The 20057-nt window shown below is 42.7% G+C and overlaps 2 protein-coding genes across 7 annotated transcripts in view; both read left to right on the top strand.

The window, feature by feature from the left end:
• Positions 1-4: 4 nt before the first annotated feature.
• Positions 5-4482, top strand: cntd1 (cyclin N-terminal domain containing 1). 6 transcript variants are annotated; one of them, XM_034558260.1, is made up of 7 exons: positions 5-354; positions 1957-2032; positions 2115-2292; positions 2369-2531; positions 2619-2763; positions 3489-3585; positions 3877-4482. In XM_034558260.1, the coding sequence occupies exons 1-7, from the start codon at positions 186-188 to the stop codon at positions 3979-3981; spliced, it is 933 nt and encodes a 310-aa protein (XP_034414151.1). In that variant the 5' UTR covers positions 5-185; the 3' UTR covers positions 3982-4482. The 6 variants fall into 6 exon arrangements, 3 of the variants coding, with proteins under 3 accessions (XP_034414151.1, XP_034414150.1, XP_034414152.1); XR_004611598.1 differs by having other exon boundaries at positions 16-354; positions 2619-3585; positions 3877-3904; XR_004611599.1 differs by having other exon boundaries at positions 248-2032; positions 2619-2990; positions 3877-3886.
• A 9030-nt stretch (positions 4483-13512) lies between these two features.
• tanc2b (tetratricopeptide repeat, ankyrin repeat and coiled-coil containing 2b) overlaps positions 13513-20057 on the top strand; it is a 112805-nt gene continuing 106260 nt past the window's right edge. The window contains exon 1 of the mRNA XM_034558353.1: positions 13513-13571. The gene's annotated coding sequence lies outside the window, so the exon portion shown is untranslated. The remainder of the gene's footprint in view (positions 13572-20057) is intronic.

Genomic DNA, 20057 nt, shown 5'->3' with positions numbered 1-20057 from the left:
AACGGGGCAGCTTAAAAGTTCCGACCAAGAGACGTTGGAACCCGGAGGGAGTAGCGCCATCTTCTGGAAGAAAAGAGAAGAGAAAAAAAAGCTTTAAAGCACGATTTAGTTTTTTTAAATTTAAACTTGACAAAACAGAAACTTTAAATAAATAAAAACGTCTGTGCGGACTGGAGACCGTGCAAATGGCGAAAAACTTCTTTTGTTCGCCGAGCCAACGTTTGAGTTTTAAATTCCGGGATGTCTCCTTTGAGCTACTCACAGATTTCCTCGTTAATCTCAACACGAGAAACAAAGACCACCTTGGCAGTCTGTCAACGTGTACAGGAGAGTTCAAAGAGAAAAGACTGATGGGTGAGTAGGTGTGGAATAATTAACAAATGTATTATTTATTTCTGCTGTTTTACGCCGTTGAATTTGTACGTTTGTATTGAGGCTACATTAAATAACTAGTTAATTAAATTAAATAAACATCCAATTTTCAACTGGGGTCACATTTATAATTTATTTGGAGAGAGACTATTATTATATTTACTAAACATATTGTACACACAAATAAGAATAAAGCGTATGCTGTAAAGTTATATTGTTTATGTGCAATTTGAATTTGCTCCCTTCACACACAGCTGTGGCAATTAGTGTGTAAGCTAGCTAGAGATACATCCCCTAATGCTTATTTCCCATCTTGATTAATGATTTGCAGCTGCGTTCGCTGTCGTTTCTAATATTGGATGAATGACATAAACAAGGCTTTTTTTAGTAGACCATTATACTAATTTTGCAATAGTTTTAATAATGTTGTCAGCAGGTGGGAGTGATGTGCAGGACTGTCTCTGACTGGGCCCACCGAGCCATGTGTGCCCTGTCATCACTCTGTTTTTCATACACCCGGAGCTGTGAGCCCTGTTGTTGTTGTTGTTGTTGTTGTTATTATGGAGCCCAATTCTCAATTCATACACCTACATACACGCAGACAGACCTGCCACCAAGGAGGAGCAGATGGAAAGCAGTGTGAATGACTCCTAATGAACATCCGCGTGCTTCCTCGTGTCTCACATAACGGCGAACAGACAATTTGTTTAAATGGATTCGTGGGGATTTCTTTTCCATTTCAATCATTTCTGTCTGTTTCTCGAAAGCACCAAAGAAATACTTGCATTTATTTATTTTTTTTAAACTGAGTCACGATGCAATTTTGTTGGCTGGTGGGTGGTCTCGAACCCAGCAGGGTTGTGATTCATGGTTAAGTGTCTTTTATTTGCACGGATCTCAGTTGATTTCACGCAAAGAAATCTCTATTCAGAAAAAGATAATCCAAATTTAATATGAATTCTCTTCACTTATAATGACTCCAGGACCCATCGCGAAAATCTGATGTTTTTAATATCTTGAAATCAGTATCAATGCAAACGGCTCATGAATAACCAGAGTTATGACGACTGTCTTTTGTTTTGTTTATTGATCCCATTTCACAGAACTACATGAAGGTGGAAGGTGCACATTTACTTAAGTAGCAAAACCACACTGTAAAAAATGCTCTTAAGTCAACATCTTACTGTAGTAAAAGTACTGACTATGCAGAATTATTCAGTATAATAAATGGTATCTCATTATGCATTAGCTTAATCCATAATAATCCATTTAATATTTTTTATTAATCTGAATGTACAAAGTAATTAGTGACAATACAATATTAGCTTCCAAAATAAGTAGAAGTAGCAGAAAAACAGAGACACTCAAAGTACAAGTACCTCAGCACTTGAGTTAAAGTTTGGATGATCTCTCCCTTTTTATCACTTTACATTGAAAAAACACATTTACTGCCAGACAAATTCCTTCCTGAAAATGCTTTTGTATGCTCTGTCCCAACATGCTGTGTTCAAATAGAGGATCTTTCTGTTTTGTTCCCTGCTTTTCTTCGCCGACGCCCTGCCTCCCTCCTCCGGTGCAACGTAGAATACGTCTTCCTGATAACGCAAGAACTCAGACTCGATCCGCTGGCCGCATATCACGCCATCGAATTACTCCAAAGGTAAGAAGGAGCAGCTACATGTTCTGTTCTCCCCATGATGATGTTGGTTTTAGGCTTCATGTGAATGACTGTCGCCCTTCAGGTTCATGGTCAAGCACCTTACAGGTCTGCTGACCACACCCACACCTGAAGGCGCTGGTGCTGCTGCTGCTCTAACAGAAAGTTCTGAGGAGGCTGTGTTGGAGAAGATCAAGGACACGTTCCCCCTCATCGTCTTCTCCTGCGTGCAACTCGCAAGCAAGCTGTCTTTGCACAGTCACGTCAGTTCAGAGATGAATACATTTCAATGGACCGTTATTTAGAACCCACTTTAATCATTCAAAACATTTTTTCTAGATGATCGACAACAACACAGCCGTGCGCTTTCTGCATTCGGTCGGCCTCAGTGTTTCCAAGCAGACTCTCCTGGACTCCGAGCTGATGGTCTTGAAGGGGCTCGAATTCAGACTAAACGCTCCTAACCCGCTGACGTATGTGGAAATCCTCCTGGAGGTGCTCGGTGAGACATCGCACACACAGAGTGACCCGTGTGAAATATTAGCATGTGACAATATCATACAATGGACGGCTGTGACTGTGACTGTAGGACACAATGAGCCATCCATCCCCGTGGAGCACCTGCATCTACTGTGCCACCAGGTTCTCCAGTTCGTCAGCCTGCAGAGGACGGCCATCTACGACTCCTTGTTGGTGACGACCACTCGGTGCGTCAGCCCGTCCAGAGAACACCGGTATTACTTTTTTTATCTTTTGAGCTACATTTTTCAGATAACAGATAATTATCTGATCATTTTTTCTGGAACAGGTGATTTCTGCCCGTGTGGGCAAACCTGCTTGACCGGCAGTCGAGTAGACTCCGACCAGCTGAGCACTGTCTCCAAAGTTTCCATGAGCAAGACACTGAACCCCAAATTGCTCCCGATATGCGGTCCATGCAAGCTACGGCTTAAAGCTGTTGGTGAGGTCGTGTTATTAGAAATGCAATAACAGATTTTCTGGTCAATTTTGAGACAGCGGAAACGACGCCTGCACCTTCTTTTTTAGAGTTGATATGGTGAACAGAGCAAAACATTCCGCTCTCCTTTCCACCTCTGGTTTCTGAAAAGTGATGCCAATGCTGAAGTGTCTTAAATGGCCAGCAGGGGGCGACTCCTGTTGCAAAAAATAAGTCTGATTGTTTAGAAGTCCATGAAAAAATGACTCTACCGCTCCCCTGATTTATTACCTCAGTGAACATTGTAAACAGGGGTTCATGGTCTCGATCTCTAGTTTAAAGTCTTCTACGTCCACTTCTTATACTGTCTTTTAGCTCTCTTTTTGGTTTTTGACCAATTCCTGAGTGAATAATCCGACTCTTTGACTGCCGGCTGTCTCAAAACAACGACAACCGCAGAGTTGGACGATGGGTATTAACATAGTTAAATGTAGAATATTGATATTAATCCTCTTTCAACAGGGAGACATTTGTGACAGTGACTGAGGACTGCATGCTTCTCGGTGTTGGTGTTATCGCCGTGGCTACATTCATCCACTATTTTAAAAATTGGCAACAGGTGAAACTATTCTTTATTTTCAGTGTTTTACATGTCAAAATTGCGGACATAATATGCAAAGTATGAAATGGAGTCATTGACCTTATCCCATATATATTATTATTTTTTTAATACATCACTCTTTATTTGAGAATATATATATATATATATATATATATATATATTTTCAACAACAAAATATAATAATTAAATAAATATATATTTATTTAATTAATTATTATATATTATTTTTTTTAAATATATATAATGATTATTATATTTTTTTTCTCTCTTTATTTGAATACCTTCCAGGTAGTTGGAGAGCTGAGCCACATCACAGGAATCTCAAAGAGGAGCATCAGTGATTTCGTTCATGTGACGTTGGCGCACATCGTTAGAACCAGTTGCTCTCTCTAATTTGAATGTTCATGTGTAAGTTTGATTTTTAGCTGTAGAAGTTGGTGATGAACATGCACCTAAAGCAACACCTGTGTCCTGTAATATGTCTAATGAAATATTACCATAAAGAATGAGGACTTTGTAGTTTGCTAAATGTAATGAATATTGTATTAAACAATAACTTACTGCTAATATACCGTATATTCCCCCTGCTTATAAATGTCCTATGCCACATTGACCCACTCTCTTGAATTAGATACAGAGCTGTTTATTGTAATACTACACATTATGTTGCCAAAATGTAAAATACAAAACGGGTCCAGCTGGAGGTCAAGAGGACCGCGGTCTGAAGGTCATCCACCGTCTGATTCTTCTGATGAACCTCCGAAACTGAGGACGGAATTTTAAAAAAACAAAGAATTTTAGTTTCTATTCTGTGTCAAAATATAATATAAAATATAACTTTAAACATGTTATGTTTTCATTTTGGTTCAAATAAACATGTACTATCATCACTTTCATTGTATTATCATATGTTTTTTATTTATCTAGGTAATAATTAATTGTAATAGTCCAAGGCAATTACCTTTTTATATACATATCAAAATGCTATAAATATCAAATCTATGTATATTGGTAATCATTAAACAACAGCCTCTGGGCGATGTAACTTGGTTCATGGTTTAAAGGGACAGTCCACCCCAAAATCAGAAATACAATTGTTTCCTTTCACCTGCAGTGCTGTTTAATAAATTAAATAAATAAATGTCAGAAATATATGTTGGTGTGAACTGCCCCTTTAAGACCCCTCATAGTAACCAAAACACAGCCAATGATTCCCTCTGTCTGCTTGTGTCCTACACTACAGTGTGTCGAAATGAACAATAAAGTGAAACCATCACATGCTTTAGACACAGGAGGAGGTGTCGTCACGCTGGAGGGTCCGTAGAGGCGTAGTATCCACAACGCCATTTGATACTGCTCGGGGTTGGCGATCATCTAAACACGGGTTTAAAAGCGTCGTCATAATTCTACTCAAAACCGGCAGTTTTTTTTAAGTCCATTTTGCTTCGTTGGGTCAAATCTGTGCGTTTACCTTCTGCAGCGTTTCTTTGTAAAACTCCTTTATGTTAAGGGCCTTGGGGTCCAGCGTAAGCCACCCGTTACAAACTTCACAAAAGTTGACCATTGTGGGCCCCGCGCCTGGAGGAACACACGTGCAGAGAGACTTATCAACCCACGCTCGGCCCAACACAAATCACACGTTTTTGCGTTCGGCTTCTCTGGAATTGGTCCTAGCCGGTCACCATCCGCTGTGGACTCACCCCTCTCGATCCTGGATACGATCCAAGTCTTCAGGCAGTCGACGTGGATGAAGTTCAGACTTCCCTTACACAGGCACGGGGACGCCAGCGGGTTGGCGGGCGAGCTGTCGCTACTGTGGCAGATCCGACAGACGTCCTCGTCGTCGGAGTCCTCGTCGTCGGAAACCTCGTCGAATAACCTTCGATGGGAGTGGGACGCGAACACGGTTTCGAGGTCAACAGCATGTTAGGAATTAATTCGTCAGTTCCAAATCAGACTTTTAGAGAAAACTCAATCTTGAAAGCAAAACTACAGGTTTAAAATAAAGCGAATCCAGATTTTTGGGGATTAAACAACACTCTGTTGCCCAATTTAAAACTAATCTATGTGGAGTAAATCCAAGTTTAAACCAGAATGAAGTCTAATATGATGGATATGTTTACTGATTACTGTGCTCCGCAGAGTTCAGCAGTATGCAGTCCTGTTGTTGAGCTTCAAGTATTCAGATGTGTGTGCAGTTCAATTTTCAATTAAAATCTAGATTTCCTCATTTTTAACCTATATTTTTACAATAAACTCTGAGGATAACTAATCTTAGATTAAATGAATCCTTGTTGGTGCAACCCAGCCTGCCCACACAGAATGTCTTTGAGAGCATTTAATCTATTTAAATATAATGAATATGTTTCACTGTAGGATTACAGCATGAGGCTATTCAGTGTAGGCCTAGAACCACGTAGAACTCTATTCTCCACGGGATCACCTTTTCATGATTATGGATATGATCTCCTCGTTGCTCTCTTTTAGGATATGGTCTGCTCGACATCGCTGAACGGGCTCTCTGTGGTGACGAAACGTGTTCAGGCGGTCCAGCCGATTGAGGTCAAAGGAGCTCCAGGGCCTGTATGCGGACTGCGGCCCGATCACCACGGAGTCCATACTGAGAATCCTGATGATGATCGGCCTCGACTGCACGAGGAGGGGACTGAGATTGAGTTCATCGCCACCAACAGGTGGGACTGGGTGATGAGAGGGGCCAGTGGAGGCTGAACTTGACTCCTCCTCCTCTCGATACTGATCTGTGTGTACTGGGGGGGGGGGAAAGATATCAAACATATGGGCTTGCGGTAATAAACCCAGTGGCATGGAGGTTAAACAATACACAGATAAATGAAAACACTAGAGAAGAGTGCCGCTGCAGACATATAACTTACAGAAGAGAGGACACGAACATCTGGAACATCTGGAGTCCGGGGGGGCCTCTGGGATCTTTGAAGTGTTCGGCAGCTCTGCAGTCGTGCTCCGGGCTCCACTGGAAGTGATTGGCGGGCGGGACAGCGAGCCTTCATTGCGTGGACTCCCCGGCTCGGACGGAGCACTTTCCCCAGAGCTGCAGGGGAGCGGCTGCAGGGGGTTGGTGGTGGTGGTGGGGGTAGGACCGCTGCACGGAGGATGCGTAGAAGAAATATGCTGCGAGTCATGTCTACATACAGGTGTGCGTTGCCGTGACGACGGCATCGACCACTGTGACGTGGTCGTTCTTGCAGTCGGCGACAGTGAGGAGGCAGCCGGCTGCTGCGTGCCGGGGACCTCCGGTCTCACCGACGTGGGTCCCCTCTCTGCGTCCCTCCTGTTATCCTGATCCCGATGGTCCAAATGTTGTTGTCTCTTTCGCTCCCAAGACATTTTGAGCTGTTGTTCAGCGTTGTTCCCAGCTATGGCCCACAACACTGGAAAACCCACAAAGAAAGCATCTGATGTCATTACAACGTGACAGGTGGCACGTGGAAGATGTGTGGTACAGGTGTGAAATAATGCTGTGTGAGGTAGTGACACCTGTATCCACGTGTGGTGTGTGTGTGTGTGTGTGTGTGTGTGTGTGTGTGTGTATCAACTGTGTGTCAGACTTTCAGGAAACATTTCATTTGAAATTGACAGAAAAACAAGAAGGTTGAGGATTCATTACATTATTACATTACATGTCATTTAGCTGACGCTTTTATCCAAAGCGACTTACAATAAGTGCATTAAACCATGAGTCCAAACTCAGAACAACAAGAATCAAGCAAGTACAATTTCTTCAATAACGTTAAACTACAGAGTACTATCCGTAAGTGCCATTTAAGTGCTACTAAGGATTCACGCTAATAATCAGTGCACAGAGGTTAAACAATACACAGATAAATGAAAACACTAGAGAAGAGTGCCGCTGCAGACATATAACTTACAGAAGAGAGGACACGAACATCTGGAACATCTGGAGTCCGGGGGGGGCCTCTGGGATCTTTGAAGTGTTCGGCAGCTCTGCAGTCGTGCTCCGGGCTCCACTGGAAGTGATTGGCGGGCGGGACAGCGAACCTTCATTGCGTGGACTCCCCGGCTCGGACGGAGCACTTTCCCCAGAGCTGCAGGGGAGCGGCTGCAGGGGGTTGGTGGTGGTGGTGGTGGTGGGGGTAGGACCGCTGCACGGAGGATGCGTAGAAGAAATATGCTGCGAGTCATGTCTACATACAGGTGTGCGTTGCCGTGACGACGGCATCGTCCACTGTGACGTGGTCGTTCTTGCAGTCGGCGACAGTGAGGAGGCAGCCGGCTGCTGCGTGCCGGGGACCTCCGGTCTCACCGACGTGGGTCCCCTCTCTGCGTCCCTCCTGTTATCCTGATCCCGATGGTCCAAATGTTGTTGTCTCCTTCGCACCCAAGACATTTTGAGCTGTTGTTGTTGTTGTTGTTGTTCAGCGTTGTTCCCAGTTATGAGGCACAACACTGGAAAACCCACAAAGAAAGCATCTGACGTCATTACAACGTGACAGGTGGCACGTGGAAGATGTGTGGTACAGGAGTGAAATAATGCTGTGTGAGGTAGTGACACCTGTATCCACGTGTTGTGTGTGTGTGTGTGTGTGTGTGTGTGTGTGTATCAACTGTGTGTCAGACTTGCAGGAAACATTTCATTTGAAATTGACAGAAAAACAAGAAGGTTGAGGATCCAAAACAAAAAATGCGATTATACTAGTTTATTGTGGAGATACTCTTTTTGCTCTCAGTACAATTGCAAAGTATTGGAGAAAAATAGTAAACTGTTGTATTCTTTTGGAAAATTTAAATTCATCAATGTAAAACAAAAAATCCCACTTTACGATAAATGAATATTTGGCTCCATACATTAAAAAAACCCCACCTTTAAGTGGTGCAGTATATAATATATCATATAATCTGAAAACGTTGATGAGAGAGATAGACTGTTATAGTTAAAAGGTTCAGTTTTTTGCGTACAGACACACTGGAGGAAATAACATCATATAATAATCCATAATTATCATTAACTAATTATATTCAGATGCATTATTAGGCACATTTGATACCACTTTAACAATGTTGACTCACCCTTTGGACGGATCGATGATAATTAGATGAAGGCAGAGACAGGAAGTGAAGCTGGCCGCTGTAAACATTCACCCCGGATTGTTGTTATTGTTGTTGTTGTGGTTCGAATGACGCGTTTCCAGGGAGGCCCACGTTTCGCCTGCACACTGACAGCTGGCCAGAAAAATACAATGCGTTATTTTAAAGAAGGACATGGTGCTCACGGCTTATAGCAGCTGTATTACCAATAAGAGTAAAGTATACACGTCAACATTGTACACAATATATATATTCAACACATCTATTATTCTTAGATATCTTAATTTTTTGCAATGATGAACAGAATCTTTCAACATATGTTTTTAAAACCATTTTAGCATACATAAATTTACATAGATTTATTTTTTTAGACTGGAATGATTATATATATATATATCACACTATCTCAAGGTAAAATGTCATGATACATTTTGAGCATGATTGATATGACATTGAATCCATTATGAACAGATTTTACTGGAATTTTATGTAAATTAAATAAATATGTAGTTCAAATGTACAGTGAACAGTATATTTTCTTATTTTAATTCTATTTTTCAATTATTTATTTTCCTTTCCTTTCTTCTTTGAACTCCCATACATCAGAGGAATGTCCCGTTCATGTTAAAAGTTAAAAAAAAAGACAACTGAGATTCAGACCACATGACAACAGCACGTTTCTGGCATAACATCTGAGAGTGGTTTAAAACACACACACACACACACACACACACACACACACACACACACACACACACACACACACACACACACACACACACACACACACACACACACACACACACACACACACACACACACACACACACACACACACACACACACACACACACACACACACACACACACACACACACACACACACACACACACACATGACCACTGATAAAAGGGATTATGAGAAGATGCATATGTAACACAATTAAATCTATGATATTAACAATGAACATTTTTTTTTTTTATCTCTAAATGAAAACATTCTAGTCCTGGACTTGAGTTGTATTGTTTAAGTGACAAAAAACATTGGGCATTGTCTTCCTTGACAAGCTGCGTAATCTCAACCAATCTTCTCAATTAAATGCACACGACAAACATTTTATCGTTGTATTTACTCCGCCATTTTGTTTGCGGTCAGAAGTCAACGGAACCACCTCGACAAAGAACAGCGAGCTGAACTTCAATGTTTTGAAGAATAAAGCTAACAATGTAAAGTGAGTTGGTTAGACAGTCTTTACATGTTAGCAAGTGACCTTAAACTACCGTTAGACGTATAACCTTGTAAAATAATGTTTTTTTTTTAAAACCCTGAAATGTCCATTGATGTTTAGCTAGCTAATGTCCAGCTAGCTAATTAACAGCTAACCTAATAATGCCGGTGTTACGGTTTAAGAAGCGACCGTGTTAACTGGCGACTTTGAACCAACGCGTCCGTTGTTGTCGTGGTTAGACAGTAGCTGCCATCGTGAATGCCGCATTGTTTAATTTGTATAGTGTATATTAGTATGTATATGAGAGGGGTTGACGCTTCATTACAAAATTAAACCAAGCGGCATTCACGAGGACCGCTATACGTTAAAAGTCGCCAGTTAACAGGGTCGCCTGTTAAACCGTAACACCGGCTAAGTTGCAAGCCAACGTTACCATGGGCAACCTAGAAGAAATATAGTGATTGGGTTGGGTTGCCAACATCGGGCAATGACCTAGAAGACCAGGCTTCTCCCACCTTCTCCGTGCCAAAAACTCGGCAAAGTGCGCTGTTTTAATCCGACCACGGAGCCAGATTCCCGGCTACATATTCGCCGGTACCCGCGGTGGTTTTCTGAAAGAAAAGGCTGATCCTCGGATATGCGTTGGCCGTTTCCATAAGCATTTCTCTGGGCTGAAACGGACGGTTTTAATGGAGCAAACTGAGCCGATTTTTTTTGACCAAACATTCACCGTTTCTGGGGCGCCGTTTTTTGAGCGAAAAATGCCGAATTAAACCCCCTGACCTCCGCCGAATTGTAGATCTGCCTTCTCCGCTTCCCCAGATCCATCTCCAGGCTACATTTGCCGAATTTAACCAGGAGATCTCTGCCTATTTGAGTCAAAATGCCGCCCGTGAACCGAGGTCCTGACCTCCTGAACCGAGGCTGATTTAAGCCTGCGAACAAAGCCGATCCTCTGTAAAGTGCGACATCAATAACCACCGTGCAATACAAAATAATTCTGAGTAACAATGGCTATCTGATTATCTGAGGCATGTTAACAAACTAAGTTTCTAACTAAACTAAGCACACATCATGTACTTGACTCCTGTCTCTAATTATTTTCTTTCATGTGTCTTGTGATGTTTCTCCTTCTCTCTCTCGGCCTCTCAAATTGAGGAGGATCACACTGAAGCCACTACTGTCCACGTTCCTGGGGAAGTTGGACCAATACATGCCCAAACTGTTGAGCCTGTACAGAAGGAAGGGAGGAGCTGTCAGGAAGAAACTTGACAAATTGAATGAGGCACGTACTTAAACACTTAATACGTTTTTTGAGTAGAAGTAATCTGATGTCTATATTTGGCTCAATCCCATTTTTCATATTTCTGCAGTACAACAGCATTGACTCTCGAAGAGAAGCTGTGATCAGAGGCCTCATTCTCTACGTTGGTGAAAAACCCGAGGATTTTATCAAGGTCTACCAGGTAAAGGTAAAATATACCTCTTGCCGCTTTGATCACAATGCAGTGCTAAATTCACTTTACAAAACTGGTTTGACACATTTTAGACTTGATGGATTTTAAACTTGCTTGTGTTTCTGGCATGCAAACTTGTCGCTTTATGATAAAAGTTTACCTAGATGATTCATGTAGTTGCTTAATGAAATGGCAGCCTCTTTTTTTTTTAAAACAGAAATAAACCAAAAGTTAAATTATGTGCAACTATGTAGGTCTTCAAAAGAATTCCTGCAGATACCCTGTTTTTGATATTTTACAGATTTTTGATGATGACGATGCTGCCGCTGTCCAAGAGCAATTACTAAATTTGTCCTTAACATCTTTGTGGTCAAAGCCAGGGAGGAAGGTCTTGAGAAGCAAATGGGACTAGCCATGAGGGAGCAGAGGTGCTTTTTGGTATCTCTGATGTGGCACCTGCTACATCAGAGATTTCTGCAAAACGACCATTAAAAAGTGAGCTGTCAGGATCAAAAAACACACACACTTATATTACAATGTATATAAAACACAGACTGGAAATTGAGTTGTTGATTCAACGGGGAAAAAAAGCAGATTTAGCTGATTGGTTTCTTGCTGCCGACAACTGTAGGTTCAGCAGTTTTTTTTAAATTCATTTTGTTGACGTGTAAAGGAAAAGGTACAAATCAGATCTCATAAAGTGACCCCGAGACATTTTATGGAGGCAGCTTGCAAGGAGCGGCTCTCCCTCTTTCTCTTAGTCGAATACTGCTTGCGAATTAATCACACGATAAGAGAATAAGTAGATTAAAGCTAATGCCAGATAAGCACATTATCATTCACTCAGCACTAATGTGGTGGTCAATTTAAAAGAAAAAGAAAAAAGGATATATTGTAACCATCATTCATTATTATATAAACAACAACAACCACAAATGTAATCAAAACTCAACATGTTTAAATGTTCCCTTTTTAAAAATGACCCTTTCAGCAAAACACTGTATACATTAGTTTAATCGTGATACATTAAATTGATCACCGGAGGGGCCATTAAACCCCCCTATGCCACAATCAAACACTGCACGGTTAATTTTCACCTTATGCAACCTCCCCGATTGTAGTTCTGGCTGATGGGCCTGTAATTTTATTGACATGATTCAGGAAGAGGTCAGCTAATGTCTGACACTCTGTCAACCTCTTCTCCATCCATCAGCCTCAAAATGCCACTTGCCATCGTCTGCAGTTGGAGACGAATTGAAGTTTGATTGGCATCGGCTCCGTTTCTCCGGAATAATTATGAATGATTTAGGTATCAGTGCCTTATTTCGTCATAAATAATTCATTCGGCCCGCCCCCCCCACACACACACACGCACACGCACATGCACACGCACACACACGCTTGTGTATGTTTGTTCCTGTGCGCCGTCTGTTCACCGGGGATTTTCAGCTGCATCAAGCTGGTCGGAGAAAGCACGTTCGATACCGAAAGTACGGCAGTGATGATTGCAAAAAAAAAGAAAATACACTAGAGTACGTTTGTTGTTGTTGTCGTGTCCACTGATATTATTTTACATATATTTAGATTTCGGTTAGTTCGCCTTTTTATCAAGCAAATTAAACGATGAAACTGTTGCTCTCCCGTTTTATTTTGAAATCCAGCACCGGAAGTATCACGTCTGGTCGAGTTGAACGACTTGACACAGTGATAGGCAGGTCAGCGCTCCATGTTGCGGCGCTGCGTGGCACTGGGCACCGACTGGCTCTTGACTGCACCACACACACACACACGCGCGCGTACACACGCACACACACATGACTGTAGTTGTTGAATGGCCAGCGACGCTTGGCACATTCGGCGCGGCGAGAAGTAGCCGTCGGTCCCGGGTGCGCCGCTACCTGCTGCAGAGCGTGCTCGCGCCGCGTAACACCCATGGGTGTCGCTCCCGTGACCGTCTCCTGCGTTCGGACTGAGAATGCAGCCGCTCTGATCGTTATTTTCAGAGTCGTTCCGCTCGAGCTATTTCGGAACCGCCGACTGGAAACGTGCGAGCCGGCCCCGGCTAAACTGGATTGAGGAGCCCCCCCCCCCCCCCCGCACGCAGTGCTGCCGCAGAAACGGTACCGGGAGCCGCCGCAGAGGAGGAGGAGGAAGCACCGATGTGATGACAAAAAAAAACCTCCGGAAAAACAAAGGTTCAAGTCTAGGAGAGGTAATTAATCCTTCTTTTTGTCCTGCAACTTCTGCATTTGAAACTTTAATTTATTTGTTACATTCAGTAGGCTACATTGTGTCTGTGTGTGTGTGTGTGTATAGAGGTGTGGGGCTCCTGCAGCAGCCGATCTATAACCTATAACGCCTGCTTCTAGGCAAAGCCCAGCCAGCCGGCTAAGCCAATAAACAGCCCTCGGTAGCGTTTAATGAGATGGACTTATAGCTGCTCCTTTGTACAATTATAACAAGCTTTTTTCTTTTTATCAGCAGAAAGCAACATGTGCAATGCATTTCCCCCCACGACTTTCATGTTAGACCTGTGCAACACATTGTTTTCATTAGTGATAGTCATACATAATACATATACATCGATGATTTAAAAAAAAAAAAAAAAAACTGAGGCTGTGCTGGAAATTATGGTTCATGTGTATTTATTTCTATATAAATATGTTGTGGTGGATGTACTGGTTGACACAAGTACAGGTGGTACTTATCCTCCATGTGCAAGCTATATTCAACGCACACACACAGGCTGGTGGTGTGTGTGTGTATATATGTGTGTATATATATATATATATATATATATATATATATATATATATATATATATATATATATATATATATATATATATATAGAGGGGGGTTGCCCACCCAGACAACAAGCTGTCCCCAAAGTGCAGAGGTTTATATGGGAGAAGCTGTTCTTACTTGTTCAATGGCTTCAGGCCAAGCACCTACCTCACTCCGCACAGCCTATTATCTGACATCTGGTCCTTCTCGACAGGGTCTTATGTGGTAATGGTACGTTTCAACAAAGGCTGTTAATCAGTGTAATGCCTGTTGTCTGGAAAGGGGGGAAAACGCTTATTTCCCGTATGATCACCATTCAGCGGGTCGTCTGGCGCAGGGCTGCTTTTATTGGGAGTTGTGTTAGATGTGATGTGGTTGGGGATTAAACAAGGTGCACGTTTGTAAAACTGATGTATACATCAAAAGCTGTGCCTTTTTATATGGCATCAGAGAACTGCCGTGATGAGGCATTTTTTGATTGGGGTTTGCATGACAGTACTCATGGTTTGTGTATGAGGCTGCAGATGACTGCTATCTCTCTGCACAATTTGTTATTTTCTATTATAAAATTGCAAGTTCTTGGTTGTCAGCTGGATAAAAGATAGTCATCCTCAAAGCGTTCTCTCATCACAGTGGGAACCAGTGTTTCTTCTCTCGCTCCTCTTCTCCTGACAGTTCGCAGCGAGGAGGTTTTTCCGTTATGAGATCATGATGTTTTTTATTTTTTTGTCGTAGTAGTCGACCAGCCCAAAACTTTTTGTCTCTCAGTGCTTATCGGGGGGGGGGGGGTTAGTGACAGGGCCTTTTGTTTTCCACAGTCTGAGAGCCAACACAGTGCCTCCTGTCACGCTCACCGACAGGTCAAAGGTTAAAACCAAAAGATTCAGCTGCGGAGGTTCTTATCTGCAACTTCGGTCGACACCAGACCTTCAGTTTCACGCTGCGCTTGAGAAATGCACAGCATGAATAAAACATGCCTCGAATCTTTTGAATCAAAACTATACGACTGGAAGTAAACCCACCGTGCCTGTATTGCGGCAGATAAAAATGTAATTTATTGTTGCGGGGCAAATTCTTCACTTGTGAAGGCCGAGAGGATTTACGCAGAGCGGTTTGTGTCCACCCTAAAACCCGGAAACCTCTTCGTGGCCTTTTGGTACATTTGTTTTATTCCTCCGCGTATGCGTTGGACACGCGTAGAAACACCCAGGTGTAAAATGTTGACTTTTGACTAAACGTTTTTAGTTCGATTCCCCCTTTTTCCAACCAACAGTCAACGTGGTTCTTTATTTTTAAAATCATGGCCACGATGGTTCTCAAAACCTTAATCACGTGTTTTATTATCCTTTTGGAATCACATCTGGGGTCATATCGTGTGTTCAATAATATTTATATCTACAACACACATATAACAATACATGCAAAAACTAAATATAACGTGTGCTTACCGAACAATGTAAACCATTAATATCATGACCAATCGGCACATTTTAACTTCATGGAGGTGTGTTTGGAACCCTCTCCATTCAAGGCCCGCCCACTTTTCCGTGGTCCAATCAAATGCAAAGGATTTGCTGGTCACCGTTTCCCTGGGTGATAGGTCTCAGTACAGCAGATAAAGGCGCTCTAACTTTCACAAAGTGCATGTTCATTTTTACCCTCGACCAAAGATGTTTCCCCAAACATAATCAAGTCGCGCAAATCACTGATTTAATTCAAGATTGGACAAGGCAGGGTGGGCATATTACAGCACTTTGCCACAAGATAATAAAATGATAGATTGCTGTTGCATAATATGGTTAAAAGTTAAAGTTTTTCCTTTTTGAAGCGTCATAAGTGGCGTTTTATGGACGGTTTTAAAACGACTCATTCTAGTAACAAAACATATGTGACACCGCACTCATTCTGTGAAGTGGCTGCCGTGAATTAAGAGTCTTCTAACTGCACACGAGAGTGTTCGACTTGTGCTTCAGATATGAACCAGTGTGCTGTTTTAACGAGCTAAAACTTCTCTTTTTTTTTTTGGTGTGCGTCCACGACCGAGCCCGACTGGGTGTCTCATCTGAATAAAGGTGTCGTCCTCGGGGACGTGTTGATTTTAATTTCCCCCTGAGCTCCGAGGGAAATGGCCTCCTTTTTTATGGCGTTTCAATCGGGGAAACGCAGTCAAGAAAACTAGGGAAGCCAATCAGTATGTACGTGTGCATGTGTGTGTGTGTGTGTGTGTGTGTGTGTGTGTGTACTGCAGTATGAATAGCGTAATCATCAGTTTGAGAGAAAAAAAACAGTGTAAAGGGAATTCAAATTGATATTTCGGTCATAATTTATTTCCCTTCTTGGCTAGCAGCTCAATTCTGAGCCCCGAGAGTGGGCAAGGCAGTCGTATTAGCAATGCGAGGCGGAGGTTAGCCGAAGCAGTAGAAATATCAGAGAGAAACACCAGCAGCAGCAGCAGCTCGAACACACTGACAAGTCAGAGGATGAAGATATTTGTGATAGTCCATAAAACATCCTGAAATTGGCTCCTTTTTTGTATTTTTTTTATATATATATTTAATGAGGGATGGATTCTCCCCAGGCATGCATGTCCCTCATCTCGCCGTGGGCCCCTTTTTTGATTATGTAATAACGATGCCAAAAGAGGTAAGCCGGACCGTTTCTTCTTGGCTTTCTTTCCCCCCCCCCCCCCCCCCCATTGAGTTTGCGATGGGAACATTCCTCACCCACTCGTACCACGCCGCCTTTTGACGAGATGAAGATTGTGGAAGGTTTTTGTGTCGGGGGGGAAATCAGCCGAGTTGTTACCCACCGCGAATACTACTTCATATAAAGATTTCTGTGGCGGTATCTTGAACACGTGCCTGTTTGCATGGGGAAAAGTCTGTGATTTTAACAGGTGAGATATTAAAAAAAAGGGCGCTGGTGTTTTCTTTTTGTTTTTTTGTACTTGTTGCCTGTTTCTCTTCAAAGGAGGTGAATATACATCTTTTTAAAAGAGGGAAGAAGAAGAAAAAAATCCAGCAGCTCAACAGAAAATTCAGCGAAGGATCAAAGGGCTTCAGTGTTTTTTCGTCTGCTACATACAAGGCGAGGCTATTATGATATGTGGGCCTAGTTACGGGGTTCATAACAATAAACGGGAGCGCCGCATCAATATATTATAACTTGAGCTTCGGGATTCTTTGACTTATTATTCATCATCTGCCTGCATTGTGTTCTGTATATCCGACAGAAGCACGTGTTCAGCTGCCAGGAGTCGCTGCTCATAGATCATTGTAGTCGGTGTTTTGACTGTCAAGAAGAAAAGGTGTGTGATGGATCAAATCAAAAGGGCTGTATAGAGAATATAGAAGTCGCATATTCAGTCTCCCTCGCTGTTTTCTCTCCTGCCTCTTATATCTATCAACACTTCTCCATTAAAGTTACAACAAAGAACTTTTTAACGGGCTTTGAAAGCCTCTACAGTTTAACGCTGATGCCTCTATATGACCCAACAAATGCAAAACGGATCACGAGCGAAGAAGATCTGCTATTTCTATATAGTCATTCTTAACGAGACCCAGGCGGAGGGAGATCCAGAACCAGGACTGAGAAGACTCACGCTGCAGTAAAATGAGAGGTTTTCTAAAGGGACCCCTTGTGTTCAGAGACACTACCACCTTTGTCCACAGGGACCGCCAAAGTCAACACACAATGGAAGTTCCTTGCAGTAGCTTTAAAGACTTTTGATTTGCACATGAAATTTAGGTAAAGAACATTAGCGTAAATAAATGCACAAACGGCCTGATGTGTGGGCCCCAGTCTGCTGTGCTGCTGTGTCCATCGTATCTACCTGTGGAGCCTGCACATCAGAACTAATAAGACTTCTGTTACTATTAATCGTTATCAGCATAATCGCAATTAACCCGCTGGCACACTTGTTTGTGTTTGTCCTGCGAGCAATAGATAACACTTTGAGAAAACGGTGGGAATGGAGCACAGCTGCTGGCTCAAGTGGCCTGCGAATGCCCTGCAGACGAAATTTAAGAAACATATCTTTTTTTTAATTTAAAGACGGTGAAAGCTGCTGACATGTAGCAACATGTTCGTGTGAAAATAGCCCGAGACGAAAAGCCTGTTCTTGCTGAGCCATTTCTACCCTTTTTCCCCCCTCAGTTTGCACTGATATATTTCATATTGGCAGTTCCTGCTGCGACTGGAGTCTTTGGGGCTTATTGCTGCATTGCAGCTTTTAATGAAATCAAGTTAATCACTCGTCTCTCTGGAGGAGTGTACGTTTTACATGCATGCACACCCCCCCCCCCCCCCCCCCCCCCCCCCCCTTAATGTATTCTACCTGCCTTAAATGACACGACGTCACACGATTCTGCCCAAAGACCGCACGCAAGAAGCGTCCGTCGTCGCCGTGATGTCACCCAGTGGTTTGGGTTCTACGGTTTTTGGGACGCGAGAGGGAGAAGCTAAAGCATACCCTGCTTCATGGTCTATATAACTCTTAAATGGACCATCATTTACTAAATAAACATCATTTATTGTATTGAAGAAGACTGAAAACTAGAGATTGAGACCATAAACTCATGTTTACAATGTTTACTGAGGGAATATATCAAGATGGAAGTAGTCATTTTCTCATAGACGTCTATACAACCAGAGGAGTTGCCCCCTGGTGGCCATTAGAGAGAATGCAGGTCTTGCGGCCAAGATTGCTTGTCTGTTAAATAACAAAAGATTGTCTAAGTGGCCGCATGCAGTCGGCCTGCCAGTCAAACGTTCCTCCCGGGACCCGAAGCGCCCCGTTAGCCTATTAGGCAGCTGCTCCTAGCCGACCCCAGCTGCCGGTGGCAGATGAATGGCAGAGTATTCATCAGGCCTGAAAGCTGTGGCTCATCAGCCGGAGCAACAGCTACGAGACCCAACGAACTTCACTTTGGAGCGTTGTCGGGAGCAACGGGTGACCTCCGCTACCCCCATTTTCTTTTTTTTTACGCTCGTAGTTTCACACCCACAAGGTACTTTTTTTCTTTTCTTTTTCCGTCTCCCCTCCGCGCACTCGTCACCCAGCAGATCGCCGAGGACCCGGCCCGATCTGTCTCGAAGGCCGTGCATTCTAGCTGCGGCACAAGACAAATGGGGTCACCGGCGTGTCAACCACTCAACGCTCGAACACCGACGCTGCTGCCTGCCGGGGGGCTTTTCTTCTTCTTCTTTTTCTTCTTCTTTTTTTCAAACGTGATCCGTGGGACGGCGTTGAAGTTGTCAGAGAAACACTGTCGCTCTGTCGCAATCTAAATGGCTCCACTGTTCCCCCTGTGAGTGGCGCGCAAGTTAGCAGAGGGAGATGGGCCCTCCGCTCTGTGATCCGAGGTGCCGTTAATGGGTTAACTCGGTTACAATTTGCCAGGCGTGTCTGTGGAGCATAGTGGACACGTTGTTATTAATATTACAGCTGCTTCTATTGGCTTTGTGTATTGAAACAGTGTGGGAGAAGAAGATTTGAAACGTAGCATTGTTTTGAGTCTGGGCCAGCACTTGTTTTCAATGATACCCTTTGTGTTAATACAACAACAACAACATATTCCAACAGCTGGAGTGGATTCATTTACTAAGATGAGTTTCTCCAGAATACAAATAACAGAACCGGAATGCTAAAATACACGTTTTATTAATCAGCTCGACACTTTATTTCTGATCCGAAAGTAACACATTTTAATCATCAAAGTTCAATGGACTAACTGCATATTAAACAGATTAGGCATATAGCATATTTCTTCAATTCATATTATAAACTGAATAAGTGAGTTTTTAATATTTTTTTTACACATTTTCCAATGACATTTGTCTATATTTGGTGACATTTTATATAATAATAACCTCTATTTCATACTAAAATCAGTAAGTAACAATAATTAATA

Source organism: Cyclopterus lumpus, chromosome 19 (assembly GCF_009769545.1).
Source record: "Cyclopterus lumpus isolate fCycLum1 chromosome 19, fCycLum1.pri, whole genome shotgun sequence".
Lineage (NCBI taxonomy): Eukaryota > Metazoa > Chordata > Actinopteri > Perciformes > Cyclopteridae > Cyclopterus > Cyclopterus lumpus.
Note: the sequence above shows the minus strand (reverse complement) of the source record. Positions and strands in the feature narration are given on the sequence as shown.